Source organism: Lithobates pipiens, unplaced genomic scaffold (assembly GCF_037356315.1).
Source record: "Lithobates pipiens isolate NorthernLeopardFrog02 unplaced genomic scaffold, aLitPip1_a1.2 Scaffold_13, whole genome shotgun sequence".
Classification (NCBI taxonomy): Eukaryota; Metazoa; Chordata; class Amphibia; order Anura; family Ranidae; genus Lithobates; species Lithobates pipiens.
The window spans coordinates 356,650,490-356,668,688 of record NW_027507718.1 but is presented as its reverse complement, the minus strand read 5'-3'; the positions used below and the strand labels follow the sequence as shown (position 1 = coordinate 356,668,688).

General features: G+C 43.7%; 1 protein-coding gene across 2 annotated transcripts in view; it reads left to right on the top strand.

The window, feature by feature from the left end:
• The window catches only part of NAF1 (nuclear assembly factor 1 ribonucleoprotein), a 129,897-nt gene that overhangs the window by 75,642 nt on the left and 36,056 nt on the right, over positions 1-18,199 (top strand). For both annotated transcript variants that reach the window (XM_077477145.1, XM_077477146.1), the window contains exons 4-5: positions 5,584-5,677; positions 15,633-15,715. In XM_077477145.1, coding sequence (XP_077333271.1) covers positions 5,584-5,677; positions 15,633-15,715 — 177 coding nt within the window. The remainder of the gene's footprint in view (positions 1-5,583; positions 5,678-15,632; positions 15,716-18,199) is intronic.

Below are 18,199 nucleotides of genomic sequence, written 5' to 3'. Positions count from 1 at the left end.
ATAACGACTTTGAGGAAAGCAAAATACTTAGTCAAAAATTGAAGGATAAAGGATATCCTGAATCAGTAATCCAAGAGGCTTATATGTATTGCGCTTCAGATTCATCTCTGCAGCGTGATAAATGTAGGTCAGAACAATCTATTCGATTCACGACTAGATTCCATTATGATCGTAAAAAAATGGAATCTATTCTAAAAAAGCACTGGCCAATACTTTTGGAAGATATACATCTAAAAACCCTTTTGCCAAAATGCCCCAGAGTAACATATAGAAGAGCGTCAAATATAAAGAATAAAATCGCTCCTAGTAAGTTGAAACCTGGCTCCACTGGTCTGCATCACAACTTCCTGCTGAACCAAGCCTCACTCTCAGCTCAATTGGTTCGCATCACAACTTCCTGCTGGAATGGACTGGTGTTATGTCTGCCTTTGGATTGATATTATACTGAGCTAACATCATGCAGAGAGATGTCACTAATGGAGGATCCTTTGTGCTGAATTCCTTTTAACCAGTATGTAAGTGAACATATACCTTTTGTGTTTCTATTACACTTGATCAATCCTGACCTGGTGGCACTTTTTTCTGTTTGTTTTACATGGATCTCCTATCGGCTCAGAAGCAGGCGTTTGGTCATAAAAGTCCTGCAGGCACTCTGGAGTGTCAGATACACGCGGGCCGTCTGACCAGATCCTTGATTCTTTGTTGACTACGGTCTCCGGCCCTACGGACCAGGAAGTCATTCCTCCCTCTCCATTGGATGGTGATCACGACGTGTGCCAGCCAGACAGGCTGGGGGGGGGGGGGGGGGCAGGAGGGGGTTCTGGGCCTTCAATCAGCCCAGGGCTGCTGGGCATTGGAAGAGTCTTGTCTATCGGTCAACATTCTGAAGTTGCGTGTGATTAAGTTATGCCTCTCCATTTGGATGCAGCTGCTGTGCGGTCATCTGGTCAGGATCCAGACAGACAATTCCACGGCGGCGGCCTACGTCAACCACCATGAGAGGACAAAAGAGCTCAGAAGCGGCGTTGGAGGTCTCTCGCATTCTGCGGTGGGCAGAACTTCATGTTTTCCCGGCTCTCTCCGCCGTCTACATCCTGGGCATAGAAAACTCGCAAGTGGACTACCTTTGCCCTCAGTTCTGTATCAGGGGAAGTGGTCACTGCATCCGCCGGATGTTGATCTTCTGGCCTCCTGTCTCAATTGGAAGGTGTAGAGGTGCCAAGGGGATAACGGTTATTCTAATCGCTCCAGAATGGCCTAGGCGTCCATGGTACGCCGACGTGGTATGGATGGTGGCGTACGCCCCCTGGTGACTGCTGGGGACCGATATTCCTCCCTGCTTTGGTGGCCTGGCTATTGAAAGCCAGGTGCTGAGACACCCGGGTTGCTGGTTTCTGTGATCCCCACTATGTTGAAGGCACGCAGGTCCACTTCATGGGGGATTTATCATCGCACCTGGAGGGCTTACATCTTTGTGTGAGGCTGTGGGGTGGCATCCATGCTCCTATTCAGTATCCTAAGATCCTTGTGTTCCTGCAGCGTGAGGTTGATCAGAAGCTGGCTTAGAGCACTATCAAGGGGAAAATATTGGCTCTGGCTATCTTTTTTTCAGCGGCCATTGGCTGCTCACTCATTGGTGCGTACTTTTTGTTCAAGGGTTTCGGCATGTGGCTCCCCCTGCTATGCTTGCCACGGTCTCGGTGGGATCTAAACCTAGTGCTCTCGGTACTTAAGAAGCCACCGCTCGAGCACATTGGGGAGATCCCCTTACGCTCTCTCAGAAGGTTGCCTTTCTAGTGGTTATTGCATCCACTTGGCGAGTTTCTGAGCTTGGCGGCCTTGTCGTGTAGGTCTCCCTATTTTGTTGTCCACAAGGATAAGGCGGTGCTGCATCTGCATCCCCTCGTTTCTCCCTAAGGTGGTATATCTGCCTTTCATCTAAAAGAGGACATTGTCCTTCCTTCCTTGTGTCCTCGACTGTCTCACCCCATTGAGGTTGCCTTGCACTCTTTGGATGTGGTTCTGGCTCTCCGTGTGTATATGTATTACATCTCCCTTTCGGAAGTCGGATTTGCTGTTTGTAAATGTGGATGGCCCGAGGAAGGGCCTGGTGGCCTCTTCGGCCACTTTCTCCTAGGATCAGACAGACTATTGTCCAGGCTTATGCTATTAGGGGGCGCATGACCCCCTTTCCCATCACGGTGTATTCTACCAGGTTATTAGTGCTTTCTGAGCCTTCCGACAGCATCAGGCGTCTGTTTCTCAAGTGTGTAAGGTACTTGGTCATCCGTGCACACTTTCACCAAGTTTTACAGGGTGGATGTTTTGGGCATCTTCGGATGCTGTTTTGGGTGAAGGTTATTTTTTCTGTGTTTCCATCCCTCGTGGCACTGCTTTGGGACTTACCTAAGGTCAAGAATGGAAGTGCTGTGTCTGTCAATGAACGAAAGAGAAAACTGGATTCTTTTTTTCTACTCACTGTAAAATCTTTCTGAGTTCATTGATGGACACAGACCCACCCCCCCCCCCCCCCCCCGTTTGTGTTTGTGCTGCTTTGTAACAAACTGAGCTGCCTGTGGCAGAGTGGGGGGTTACTACCAGTAAGGACTGCCCCTAGGTGGTGCTATGCCTTTTTTTTCCTGCCTAGTTTTTCTGATGGTTATATAACCCGAAGGTCAAGAATGGAAGGGCTGTGTCCGTCAATGAACTCGAAGAAAGGGATTTTACGGAGAGTAGAAAAACGTGTTTGTTTTTTTTTTTTCTTGTTTGAGTAGTGTAAGAAAAGGTTAAAAATGTCAGTTTATTTTTGCCTTTTGTGTTTTGGGAGTTCCCTTCGCTTCCTGTCCTGAAGCCGATGTTCTGTCAGAATCAGCAACCCGTCAGATTAGGTAACGGAAGTGACGTTCCATCAGCTCCGCATGCTTTTACCTCTACCAGGTTTGCTCATCTGACAGAACACCTGTAGTCCCAAGAAGGGGCAGTGGACATCCTACTACACCCAGCTGCGTCTTCAATTTAGTATGTTGACATCTGTGATGCTGTTTGGATGTTACATTTTCAAAGAAGCTTGATGTCAGCAGTAGGAAGGTGGTGGAGGCCATGTTGGTACGCCCTGCACTGCTCAGCGCTAAACCTTTTTTAGGCTTTCAAAATGTAACTATCAAATCACAGATGTCAATATACTATATTAATATATGCTCACTTAATTGCTAAAATTTTACTGTGAAATTCAAGACATAGCTGGGTGTAGTAAGATGTCTGGTGCTGCCTTCTGACTGCAGGTGTTCTGTCAGATGAGCAAACCTGGCATCGATGGCGCATGCGCAGCTGATGGAACGTTACTTCCTTTACCTAATCTGATGGGTTGCCGATTCTGACAGTACACCAAAACAAAGTAGTAGAAAATATATACAAAGTGAGCAGAATTTCCCTTAGATTATTGCAATGGGGGCATCCATTTTGGAGATATTTTCCCTCACCTCTTCTAGTGCCAGTGCTAAACTGTTTGATTCCCCATTACTTTCCATCTCTGTTGAAATGGTCACCAGGATAAATGGGGTGATACCTAGCAGATGAAAATGTAAAACTTGCCAGTCCTGCTTTGTCCGACATTTTAAAATGTTTTGGCCACACATACACGTTAGTTAATTTTTACAAAGATATGGAGGCTGCCTTTCCTTTCCTTTTTAATGGTAATTGCCTGGCTGTCTCTGGCCTAATTTATTGACATTTGTATTCTAAATGTATGAATTGTTGGGCCCTTGTATACTTTTAGAGTTGATCTTCAGAAGAGGTGCATTATCTGCATCCATAATGCACCTGTTGTGTTTTTGATGCTGTTTTTGAGTCACATGACCAAAAAAATAAACCAAAAGCACAGTAAAATTGCATCAAAACCATGTTCTTTATGTGCCATTTTTGGCTATGTTTCAGCCCATCTCTAATGAGCACCCCTACTCGTTTACAAAGGGTGGAGGCTGGAGTCCTGAAAAGCCTCCACCCCAGACCCGCACAACCATTGTCCAGCGCCACATGAGAACACAGTGCTTGGGGTGGGGGGGGGGGGGAGAGCACAACCCCCCCCCCCCATGTTGAGGGCATGTGGCCTGGTATGGTTCAGCTCAAGCTCACGTGTCTCCCCCCTTTCTTTGCCTGCCAGGTTGCATGCTTGGAGAAGGATCTGGTATGGATTTTGGAGGGACCCCAAGCTTTTTCTTTATATGTATGTATGTATGTATGTGTGTATGTGTAATAATTCAGCTTGGGGTTCTCCCACCCGCACACTCTTCATTTCTCAGATTTTCATTGCTGGCAACTCTTGCCGGCCTACTTCTTGACAACCAACTATGCATGTACTGTTAAGGACGCTGGCGACCGCCGCTAAGAAGAAAAAAAAATTCTGGAAACTGGTTCTTAGAAGTGGTTGGCATTGTTTAGGAGCATTTTTTCCGCTGCCAAATCACTCTCAAAAACACAAAAAAAAGCGTTTTATTTTCTGGTTCTAGAAGCTGAAGCTCGAAAAACGCTTCTAGTTTACAATAGTGTGCATGGACAGATAGCATGACACAATTATTTTGCTTCTAGTGGCACAAGAAAAAAATAAAATTAGTAGCTTCTATGAGCTTAAAAATAAGCCAGTGTGCAATATAGCCTTCTAGAGTGTGTGTATGTATCTATAATAAAAAATATATATATATATATTATAATTTTAATATGCCGGTTATTTATAGTTATCTCTGCATATAGAGCTATTCAAGAATAAATTGTTTTATTGTGGGTTTTTTTTTTTCTTCATTTTTACATATTAACTGAATTATATACCACACTATTGTGATATGCAATTAATTGGCCGACTATTCATGAATTACTAATTGAACACAATATTTTCCCTTCGTAATTACTATTTACCAAAAATTTTGAATGGCTGACATACAAAATCTCTTTATAGAAAGCGTGACTACAAATAGGCTTTTATAGGCAAAGTGCAAAATATCCGGACCGGACATGTTCCTATTTTGGAGTTTTACACCAAGCCTGGAAAAAGTGGCAAAAGCAGTCAGAGGGTCAAGAAAATATGGTGTGAAATTAAAAGGTTTAAAAATATCAGGCAAGCTGACAATAACTCAAATATTTACTTATTGAAGATAATTTTATAGCCTTCATATAATACAATAAGATTCTTAATATTATTTTGATGGTATTGTTGTGACCTTCCAGAATGTAATTGCTGTATATAAAAAGTTCTGTTAGTACTCCACTAGAGATTCTAATGACCTTTTCTAATATTGGCACAACGGTTGGACTGCTAAATCCTGCAGACTTATGTTCTTAGCCAGGCTGCAAATAAGATTTGACCTTTTATTGCATCTGCCAAAAGTTCATTATTAGAAGATTTTAGGTCTGCAAGTTTTGTAATATGCATTAGAAATGTACTATGGAGCGCACCGCTGTCAACACAGGTGAGTGTAGAGCTGGGTAATTGCTTGGTTTTTTTTTTTTTTTTTTTTTTTTTTTACCCTTTTTTTCCATGTTGTGCCAAAGTAAAGTTTGTTATTGCTAAAGTGTTTGTTATTTTATCACCAGGAGTTGCCTGCGGTTGAAGAACTGTCCATAAACCTACCAGAAGATGTTGAAATAAAACCCTTTGGAATGGTTTCCAGCATCATTGATCAGCTAGGTATGATGATTTTCTTTTAGTTGTATAAACCAACCATAGCGAGTAAAGCCTGGGCCATTCAATTGCTGGCAGGGTCTGTTCTATGAAAAATGTTATACCTGATTGACCAAATCTGTATATATTTGCCATTTATGAAGTTTTATGTCCTGATGTACATTAGAACCCTATTAACCTCCCTGGCGGTATGATTCAGTCTGGAATAAGGTGCTGAAAGCGGTACAATTATTTTGCATGGAAATCTGGCTTTTATTTTGTAGTCCTGTAATTCTTAGGAATAACGCTCTGAAATCTCTTCAAACCAGAGTCTAGCGGACATCCCGGGTATGATAAAGTTTATAATATAATAAAGAATAATAAAAATTATTGAATAATGTAATCAAATCCAAAAAAAGATGAAAAAGGGACATGTTTTGGTTGCTATGGACAATCTCCAAATTACAAGCAGTAAAAAACAGTATTTATAATATAAAAGTGCATGCAGGGCATTGCACAGACCACTAGGGACAAAGGGGGTGTGTATTTTTTACTACAGCACTGTAATCTGTAAGATTACAGTGCTGTGTGTCTTTTGTGTCTTTTTACATTTTTGAATTTGCCGCCGTTCTCCGCTCCCATGCGCCGTAACGTCGCAGGGAACGGAGCTCGGCGGCATTCGGCACTGTGAATCGAGCGCAGGACGGCTCGATCACACAGCGCGGCGGACATCGCTGGATCCAGGGGACAAGGTAAGTGACGTTACCTGTGTCCTCCCCTGCATCGAGCGGTGCAAGCCCGAGTCTGGCTCGGGGTTACCGCTATTGTAATGAAATTCCCAACCCGAGCCAGACTCGGGATTACCGCTAAGGAGGTTAATGTACAGAGTTTTTATATCTATGCTATTGATGACCTGGTAGCAGTTGAACCAGGGACAGACTGGGCAGCCAGTTACAATTGAGCCCTGCTATTAAACCAAGTTTATTTAGCTGCATGCATGTTTCTTCATATTCTTTGCCCTATAGCTTTTCTTTCTAGTTTGCTGACTCTGTTGTAGGTTTTAATACACTGATGGATGTAGTACTGTTAACTCTCTTATTGCTAGCGTCGTTGTGCTGCCAATCCTGTGCTGCTTTTAACAAACCGCTTTTATTTTTTATTTTTTTCCCCCCTACCTTATATCTTCAATGATTTGTATATTTTGAAGAAGTCCCGCATTGTTGCTTTAGTGCCTATTTACTCTTGCAAATGGGGCCATTTGTGTTTAGACATAGTGTTTCCCTGTGTGTGTGTGTGTGTGTACGCACACGCGCGCGCACACGCACACGCGCGCACACACACACACACACACACACACACACACACACACACACACACACACACACACACATACACACACACACACACACACACACACACACACACACACACACACACACACACACACACACACACACACACACACACACACACACATACACACACACACACACACACACATACACACACACACACACATACACACATACACACACACATACACACACATACACACACATACACACACATACACACACATACACACACACACACACACACACACACATACACACATACACACATACACACACACACACACACACACACACACACATACACACACATACACACACACACACATACACACATACACACATACACACACACACACACATATATATATATATATATATATATATATATAATAATTTTAATATCCGGGACCAGTCAGAGGCATATAGTATCTTCAGTGCACCAGTCAGTGTCTATGAAGAACACTATAGAGATATCTCTATCTATCTAAAATATAAATATATATATTCTATTTTTTATAAACACAATATATTTTCTATCAAAAAAAAAAACGGAGGGTGATTAAATGCCAACAAATACAGTTAATTTGGGTACAGTGTCGCATGACTTAGGAATTGTCATCCAAAGTGACAGCGCTGAAAGGGACTGGATGGGGGTTAAACAGTCCGGTCTGATTTTTAATACACTTGACCTTGAAGGCCACTATCTACCACATCCTTAAATTCAATGCAGAATTGTATGTTGAAATCTGGTTTTGATTTATTTTTTATGAGATGTATGTTCTGGTTAAACATCTCTTCCAACCTCAGAATTGTTCCTTAGCAACAGTGCTCCCACCGTTTATTTCATTCAAATGAACTTTCAGTATCAGAGTTCAGATATCAGATCGCGCTTTTAGCGCATGTTGTTGTTTGATGGTGCATGTAAACAAAGCTGACAAACTCGCCTCCATTTTTCTTACATCATGTTTTTCCTTTAATTTATTTCCTTGAATGATTCCTTTTTAACAATGACTGGACACACAGCCTCACTTCTAAGCAAGCCATGAAATGAAAAGGCTGCTAAATTTACCTGTACTTTATAGTTCTAACATGCCAGCAGTAATTACAGACCGCAGGGATGGCTCAGCACTGCCTGATATGTAGCACAGTGTACATTTCTTACCCTTGCTCTAATTGTTCATTTATTTTGTGCTGAACAGTACGCAGTACTTTTCTATTGCCTTCATTTGGATTCATGTTTGTATTGCTTGCCCTAATTATGTGTACTTTTCATTCCATTAGACCAATCCTATAGTTTATTTGATGGTTGAAAATGCTGGGGAGAAAGTCCTGTAAATTTGTAATTAGCACAGCTGGGTGAAAGAATTTCAAAGATTCAATGCTGAAGGTGATTTATAGTAAACCTAGTTTCAGTAAAGGTAATCTCTATTGCCCATTGCTACCAGTAAGGTTCCCAAGCTTTGTTTTACGAGGTAGGTTTACGTGGCTAATTTAAATGAGGGCTATTTTTTGTTTAGGTATCACAAAGCAGGTCTCATGTGCATCAAATGGTAACTTATCCAGTGTTGGATTTCAAGGATGTACACTGGTTCTAAAGCAGTAAATTCCCTTTTCCTCAATATTACCCAGAAATAAAGGTCATTGCCTTATACAGCCAGTTGGAAGGCACAGTAAGACTGTGCTTGTCTACATGGAACACAACCCTACTAACTTACTTCCAAAAATGTTTTATTTATACTGTAACACCATGGTAGTAGAGTAGAGCTCAGAATTGTTTTACTGGTTTTGCCTCTTGGAATCCCTGGTAGAAATGAGCGATAAATGACTCAACCTGTTTTATTTTTTCTGAAATCTGTTGGTTTCAGAAGAACTTGTTATGATTGTACAGTATGGAATCTCCTGTTCCCTATCAGGAAATGTAGGGACACGGTCATCTTGGTCTATACAACAGGGTTATATGCAGCGACGATTTAAAGGGTTGGACACTGGCAAAAAAATGCTGGAACATCCCCCATGTTACTCCTACTTCCAGCTAGTTTCAGCCTGGTTCTGGGCTCTTTAGAAACTGCCTTTTGAACTTATCCATGACATTGTGTTGTCAAACCTTTCATGCAAGGCGGCTTTTCTGGTTGCTGTTACATCTGCGAGACGAGTTTCTGTATTGGCGGCCTTATTAAGGCATCTTTCTCGATGTTGCCCAATAAAAGTGGCCTTCAGACCTAAAACCTCCTTGCTCCCCGAGCTCGTCTCTGCCTTCCAGCTTATCCAGGATATTGTCCTTCCCTCCTTATGTCCTTCAAGGCATCCTTGGAGATTGCTCTGAACTGCCTGGATATTGTACGGGCTGTGAGTTTACCTCTTCTGCTTTCTGTTAGAAATCCGATTCCTTCTTTGTACTGCTTAAAGTGAGTATATACTCCAGTTTTTTTTTTTTTTTTGTCTCTGCCTATTCTAGCTATGCCCCCCACTTACCTGAGTCCTCTCTCGATCCAGTGATGTCCCCTTCTGCAGCACCACCGGTGCTCTCTTGGTCTCACAAGAGACTCTTAAGAGTAGCAGGAGCCATTGGCTGTCAGACACCCCTCCCCCTCACACAGGATTTGACTATCGACGCACACAGCCTGGCTCATGAGCACGCCTGTAAAAGTGTCCCCTCAGCACACAGCTTGCTAAGGGGGCACCCTCAGGGAAGAACGAGTGGACAGCACCGGTGGGGGTCTCTAACAAAGGAGGTAAGGGGCTGCACTGTGCAATACCATTGGACAGAGAAGACCAGCCTAATCTAATTTTAAATGGGGAAAAAAAATGCCTTTATAACCACTTTAAAAAAACTCATACCCTTAGGGTCTCTCTGCTTGGAATTGGCATTGTTTGCTATGTTGCCCATCTCTGTGCTTTTGAATGTCCCGTCTGGGAGTGGGAGGGATTTTATATAGGCACCTTCAGGTGATGGACACTGGTATACCCAATACAGGAAGTTCACTGCCCTATACAACCCCTCTTCCTACCAGGAGTACCTCAGTTTTTTTCGCCAGTGTCTAAAGTGTTGGTAACAAGTGAAGATGTGCTCTGAAGAGCTCCACAAGAGATCTTTGCTGGATTTAAATAGACCGGATCTATGCAAAGTGCCACTGAGGCCAAAGTGAATGGTACCCGGACCTTGTATACTAAGCACGAGGTTTTGCCTGTAACGCCTCTTTGCAGCGCTGGACCCTGGGACCCAGGACTTTGGTCATTCTACATTACCTAAAAGCTTTTCCTGGTGGGGTGCTTTTACAAGTCCAAGAGAGTGGAACCCCGATAAAAAGGGACCCAGTCCTTGAAGGTTTGCTAAACACAGCCCGCTGTGATGGGAGAAGGTTGGATTGACTGTTAAATCAGCAAATTCTGTGGCGGGTCTAAGGTAAGGGAAGAAACTTGGGAACTAAAAAATCCACATATGATTTCTTCTTTAAAGCGGAGGTCCACCCTAAAGTGGACCTTCCGCTCATCGGAACCCTCCCCCCCTCCGGTGCCACAATCGGCACCTTTCAGGGGGGAGGGGGTGCAGTTACCTGGATAATCCAGGTAACTGCACCCACTTCCGGGATAGCTCTCTGCGTAAAGGGGCGTAACTTACGCCCCTTTCCGCAAGTGCCCGCCCCTTCCCGCAAGTGCCCCGCTGCCTGCTGGGAAACGCACAGATCCCAGAGGCAGCGGGGACCGTCCTCATTGCGCAGCGCGGCTCGCGCATGCGCAGTAGGGAACTGGGAAATGAAGCCGAAAGGCTCCATTTCCTGATTCCCATACCCAAGATGGCACTCGAGTGTCGATCTAGAGATTGGCTTCGGGTGCCGACATCGCGGGCGCGCTGGACAGGTAAGTGTCACTATATTTTAAAAGTCAGCAGCTGCAGTATTTGTAGCTGCTGGCTTTAAAAAAAAATAAAACGCGGAGTCCCGGTGGACTCCCGCTTTAAGGGGAAAAAATGTTATCATGCCCTATATCTCCACTAGAGGGAGTATATACACATATCTTAATCTGTTGTCTTCACTGTAAGCTCAGTGTCAGTCTGTGGCAGCAACTTGCACAGGAGGATTCCTCTCAAGATAAGAGACCTGCCGATGCTTTTTTTTCCTCACCCCTTGAAGGGACCAGAGGGTGGTTAGGGAAACCTCAGTAGTTTATCCCCCTTGTAATGCCCCCCCGCCCCGCTGTGGGGGGTACAGAGGTCCCGAATCTTGCGCCAACAGATGTTTTCCCTGCTTGCTGGTGTCTTGAGCTCTGCCTCTTCACACAGGGCACAACTGTCTTGGCGTACTTAGATTATCTGTAGCGGATGACATTTGGGATCAAATGTCACACGCCTGTAAATTTTAGTTTTTGGCCTCAGAACAGTAAAGGTTCTGAGGGTTAACTGTGTAGGTAGGCCTTAACACCAGTCTGGCCAGGTTGTGTTTTGGAAGTTCTGCCTGGTCATGTGGATGGTGAGGTTCACATGACGGGCTAGAACCAAGTCTGGTTGGATCTTTGGGTATCGGCCTTCTTGGAGCCAATCGGTGGGAGTGCCGGGCCCGCTGAGGAGTCTGGGAAGGGGGTACTTAAAGGGGTGTGGGTCACGTCTTCGGGATTCCGGAGTTGTTCGAGAGACCCGTGTGATTTAGTCTGGTTCCAGGACCGGGGTGTTCGAAACCCCGCAACATGTTACGGTCAGTGGCCCCGATAGACCTGCTTGGTCTGGGGTAAGGATTCGGCTTTTCCCGCGTCTCGGAACCTGCTGGTCCGAGGCGCAGTAACTGAGGGAGGATTCAAAGTGTCCAGGTGTGCTCTCAGCTTGGATTGACACCGCAGCTCATGGAAGTGACCGGGGGAGGACTCTTCGGAGGAGGGCCGGCAAGTGGCATCCTGAGAAGTGCCTGGTTACTGAGTTGAGAAGGACATTGACAAATTCACACATTTCCAGTACCATAGAGGAGATGGGAAACGTTCCAGGTACGGAGGAAAAAGGTTCCTGTTTGCCCTCAAGTTGTTCAAGTTTGAGTCAACGTGCTGACTGCCAAGATCTGTTCGGCCTTGAAGTACCCAGCTGCGAGTGGCTACTCTCTGGGTGGAAATAGAGACTTTGCTAGACCTGCAGATCAAGGTGCCCAAGTTCTTCACCCGTGCCCTCTGTTCCCTAAGAGACTGTGTTTATTGAAAGTTCTACTGCAGAATAAAACCTTTTTGAAAGGACTTCATCTGTGTCAGTGTACAAGTCTTTGGGTAGCAACCCTGGGAACCCCTAGAAGTGGAAGAGCAGGCCGAGAGAAGGTAAACGGTAAGCCCATTAAGTAAAGGCCGCCCTGCAACAGGTTATGGCCGCTACATATCTATTGCTAATAGACCAGTCGGTGCCTTGTTTAAAGCAAAGCTTGCGCATTACAACTAGTTACCTGGAAAGTTTGGGTTGCATTCTCAACCTAGAGTATTCTTCCTTAAAACTGATAAAAAGGCTGGAGTACCTGGGTTTGATCATACGCTGCTCAGAAAAAGGTGTTCTTGCCTCAGTGAAAAATCCACTCCATAAGAGCTGGTGTGGATGGTCATGTCAAAAGGCGATCGCTCCATTCCCTTTGCCTGAGGTTGCTAGGAAAGATGGCTTCATTCGAAGCGGTTCCCAATGCCCAGTTCCATTAGAGACTTACAAAACAGTATCCTCTCTGCTTGGAACAAAATAATTCAAGCTTTAGACTTGCCAATGCGGCTGTCTCCAAGGGTGTCCCAAAGTGGACCCTTCCACTATGGCCAGACTTACTCTCACAGGGGCCGATATTCCATCCTACCTTAACAGCTTGGCTATTGAAACACACATTCTGAAGAAACCTGGACTTTCCGGGTCAGTTATCTCTACCTTGATTAATGCAAGGAAGCTAGCTTCCAGAACTATATATTATAGAGTGTGGAGTGCTTATGTTTCATGGTGTGAATCAAAGGGTTGGCACCCTCGGAGGGATATCATGCCTTTTCTACAATTTTAGATGTAGAGATGAAATTGGTCTTGAGTAGTATTAAGGGCCAAGTCTGTTTTATCCATCTTCTTTCAAAGACTGCTTGCCACACATTCGTTGGTCTGAGGTTTTATGCAAGGGCTGATGCGGCTTAATCCGCCAGTCAAACCTCCTTTGAACCCTTGGGACTTGAACTTAGTTTTGTCCGTGTTACAAAAACAGCCATTTGAACCGATCAACATATTCCCTTACTTCTGACAAGAAAGTTGTTATTTTCGTTCCTATATCCTCAGCAAGGAGGGTTTCCGAATTTGCTGCTCTTTCTTGTAAAGAGCCATATTTGCTTATTCATGAGGACGGAGTGGTGTTGCGCCCTCGTCCAGGTTTTTTTTTTTTTTTTTTTTTACCAGAAGTGGTCTCAGATTTCCACCTGAACCAAGACATTATCCTGCCATTGTTTTTTCCAAAACCATGTTCCTGGGAAGAAATGTCACTACATTGTCTTGATGTGGTGAGAGCAGTCAGTCTGTTTAAAGACGACTGATGTCTTCTTTATTCTGCCAGAGGGTCATAAGAAAGGACAGGCAGCGTTGAAATCCACTGTTGCTAAGTGGATTCAGCAAATTATAATTCAGACTTATAATTTAGGGAGTAAGATTCCCCCTTTTCAAGTCAAAGTGCACACTACCAGGTCGGTTAGTGCTTCTTGGGCAGTGCTTCACCAGGCCTCCATGGCTCAGATCTGTAAGGTCTTCATTACATACATTCACCAAGTTTTATCAAGTGTATGTAAGAAGGTATGAGGATATTGACTTTGGGCGCAGTGTGCTGCAGGCAGCAGTATAGCTCAAGTCTGGGGGCACACTACGGGTTGTGTCTCCCTCCCCTCAAATAGCATTGCTATGGGAGGTCCCATTAAAGGGGCGTTCCGGCCAATACATTTTTTTTTTTTAAAGTCAGCAGCTACAAACACTGTAGCTGCTGACTTTTAATAAGGACACTTGCCTGTCCAATGATCCTACGATGTCGGCCGCCCCTGAGGCCGATCCGTCCATCGGCTGCCGGTGCCTCCATCCTAACAAAGGGAAATGGGCATCGGAGCCTTGCGCCTTCACTGCCCGTTTACTACTGCACATTCGCAAGTCGTATGGCGCTTTGTGAATGGCCCCATTGTTTTCTGTGACACACACACATGTCCCAGAAGGCAACGGGGGCCGCTCACCGAAGAGGAGAAAGCACTGCGGAATAGGAAGAGGCAGATTAGGAAGACTGCCTAGCAACAGCGTTTCAGCCAAGTGAAAAAATGTTTTTTTTAATTGATGCATTTTTTTTTCTGGGTGGCCCTCCACTTTAAGTTAATACTATGGCTCTGTGTCCCATGATGTATGATAAAGAAAATTGGATTTTTATAACCGCATGCCTGTAAAATCATTTTCATGGAGTACATCATGGGACACACAGTTCCTCCCCTCTTTTTGGGGTTTAAGTATATTGCTTTGCTACAAAAACTGAGGTACTCCTGGCAGGAGGAGGGGCTATTTAGGGCAGTGAACTTCCTGTATTGGGTATATCTGTGTCCATCACTTGAAGGTGCCTATATACCATTAAGTTAATACTATTGCTCTATGTCCCATGATGTAATCCAAGAAAAGGATTTTACGGGTAAGCTGTTATACAAATCCTTTTTTTTTTTTTTTTTTTTTTTTTTGCTCTGAAAGTCACATTTATCCGGTGTCTGTACTACATGTCAAATCACTGACCCTGTTAACCACTGACCAAATGGTTAAAGCCAGCAAGTTCTAGACCTATGGACGTTTTTATTAACTTTTTATAATTATATTTTCACTTTAACCTTTCTACATATTGGTGCACTTTTGCTGTAAGGCTTCATTCGCATAGGCAGTGGTAAAAACAGGTGGTTGAGACATTTTTACAGGCCACTTAAAGTTGCTTGCTTTGTGGCTGCAACAACCGAGACCAAACCTGAACCATTTAGCTGAATGGGGCCACAACTGCTAGCTAAGCACTTGACATGCAGGTCTGGTGTGGTATTTGCATACAAAAATCCCATTCAATTGTAAAATAGCCATTCAGTTGGAGGCATTGTTGCATCTTGAATGCCTGCCAGCCTCTGCTCTGCCACCTTCTGAAAAGGATCCACCATGCTCATTTTTTAAGTGAGCAGCAAGAGGTGCCACCCATGTGACCGAGAGCCCTAAAGTTACATTCACACCAGCGGTTATGGCTAATGCAAACAGTAGTGGCATGAATCTGAGATTTCTGCTGCGGCTGTCAGAGGTTAGGAGCTGCTGCTGGCTCCGTTAACAATGACAGGTTGGCATCAGCTGAAGCTATTTGCATCTCTGCACAGCCCACGATTACCTGTGGTGATTGCTGCTTGATGCACACTAAATTTACCTATTTGGCAGTGTGAATGTAGCCTAATAGTGTGGACCTAGAAAGTAGCTATTTTGCATTTGTAAAGTTGAAATGAAGTTCGGAAGAGGTGGAAAGTTGTGTGTTTTTTTTTTTTTTTTTTGGTTTTGTTTTTAAAGTTTATTTACGAGTGTACCAATGATTGATTATGTAAGAAAAAAATGGTTTCCTATTCTGGTATGTAGCATGCTTTTTAATTGACTGCTTGTGTATTTCTGCCCTCAGTGATTGTTGAATCATTACGTGACATTCCACCACTGAATGAGGACACTGTTGTTTTTAAAGCAAATCGACTTGCTGTTGGGAAGGTGAGTTAAATTCTAGCATGCTAACTGCATTTTAAAATTTCTAAAATCGTATGTGAGGGCACTGCACAGCTGTGTTTAATAGAATTCAAATGAGTGCGGTCATGAGGGCAAGACCACAGGACTGACTTTGGATACTGATATTTTAAAGTGAAAAATGGGTTTCGTTTCCTCTGCAAAGCAGAAAAATGAAGTATGATTACTACAGTAGGCTAATGGGGGGGAAAAAAATAAAAAATTATATATATATATATATATATATATATATATATATATATATATATATATATATATATATATATATATATATATATATATAATTTTTTTTTTTTTTTTTTTTGTCTGTATTTTAATGCTTATTAATGACATTCACCATATTGTTCAAAATATTGGGATGCCTGCCCTTTCACACACATGAACTTTAATGGTATCCCAGTCTTAGTCTGTAGGGTTCAATATTGAGTTTGGCCCATCCTTTACAGCTATAACAGCTTCAACTCTTCTGGGAAGGCTGTCCACAAGGTTTAGAAGTGTGTCTATGGGAATGTTTGACCATTCTTCCAGAAGCGCATTTGTGAGGTCAGGCACTGATGTGGACGAGAAGACCTGGCTCGCTGTCTCCGCTCTAATTCATTCCAAAGGTGTTCTATCAGGTTGAGGTCAGGACTTTGTGCAGGCCAATCAAGTTCCTCCACCCCACACTTGCTCATCTGTATCTTTTATGGACCTTGCTTTGTGCACCGGTCCAGATCAGAGAGAGGATTATGGTGTGGGGTGGTTTTTCAGGGGTTGGGGTTAACCCCTTTGCTCTAGTGAAGGGAACTCCTTAGGGGGTCAGCATACCAAGACATTTTGGACAACTTTATGCTCCCAACTTTGGGGATGGTCCCTTCCTGTTCCAACATCGCTATGCACCAGTGCACAAAGCAAGGGCAATAAAGACATGGATGAGCGCTTTTGGGGTGGAGGAACTTTACTGGCCTGCATAGAGTCCTGACCTCAACCTGATGGAACTCCTTTGGGATGAATTAGAACGGAGACTGAGAGCCAGGCCTTCTTGATCACATACGTGCCTGACCTCACAAATGCAATTCTGAAGGAATGGTCAAACATTCCCATAGACACACTCCTAAGCCTTGTGGACAGCCTTCCAGAAGAGTTGAAGCTGTTTGTGCAATGTGTACTTTACAAATTAACATACTGTCTAATACATGAAAGGATTCCCAAAAGGAAGGCTCACAATGGGGTATTCAAAGGTTCTTTGTCTGGTTTACACTTCATACTGAGCAGTTGGGTATGGGAGGATGAGAAACGTGAGGAGCGTGGTCTAGTCAATAGCACTTTAGTCCCTGGGACCCTTTGGCATAGTCCCTGAGAAATCATAGAAGGGGCTTGTAAAAGAAGAGCTACCCCACAGGACACTTGAGAGTGAAGTGACACTTTTTTTTGTTTTTGAAGCTTTTTCTAAGATATGGGATACATTGTCACAGGGAAGATTCACTCTAGATGAGTAGTGTGTAAATAACTTTCATCAACGAGGCAAGCTGAAAGCCTGGAAGATGGAAACTGCTCCACCAGCAGACTCAGACCTTGAAAGAAAAACATGCATAGGCTAAATTTCATATTTACATAAAGGGTTGTCTCACTTTTGCAAAAAACAAAAATGGCTACGTGGTTAAAGGGTGCCAGTGGATGACCACAGACTGGTGCCATGAACAGTATTGAATCATTTATCTACTATAGCTGCTGGCCATTTTTCGCCCCATCCAGCAGTCTGTAAAACTCTCAACAGAAAGCATTCCTCTGTCCTGTCTCATTATTTGTTGCTATGATGCTTCCGCCTATGCTCCAGCCATTGATTCTTGCCTCTGCCATCACAAGAGCATGCTCTCTCGGATTAGTGTGCTCTCTCGATTCAAGTGACGCACTTGTGCAGTGCCCTGTCTGTCCCATCTCTGCAGCGCTGATCTTTATAACTACTATGATGGATGAGAGCACAAGCGCTAGGTTTTGAATTTGATAGTGTGTGCTCTTGTGATGGTGGGGACAATTTTGTTCTTGGGTTTAGATACTTTTTAAACTGGTATAAGGATTTGCTTGATTTTATCCAACAACTCTTGGCCAATCATCAAGTACCTAGGCTTGTCATAAGCAACTTTGTACCCGAATGCTTATTTTTTAAAATCTTGGAAAGTGAATTCCATTGCACATTGAGCACGCCTCAGATCTCATTTGGCTTATCCTACCGAGCGTTTTCACGTCACTACCAATAAGGCAGCAGCTAAATCCCCATAAGGGCTACCTTTTTTCCCTTCACCTACCCACTGGATCCCCTCGAAGAGCACAATATTGTGGATCACCTCCAGGGATGCCAGTCTCCATATAGGTACAGCGCTGTCTTATACATATGTTTTTCTTCTGTTGCACTTTAGTCTTTCAATCTATCCTGGTTTTCATTAACATGAATGGAAGTTTAGCTTATGGCAT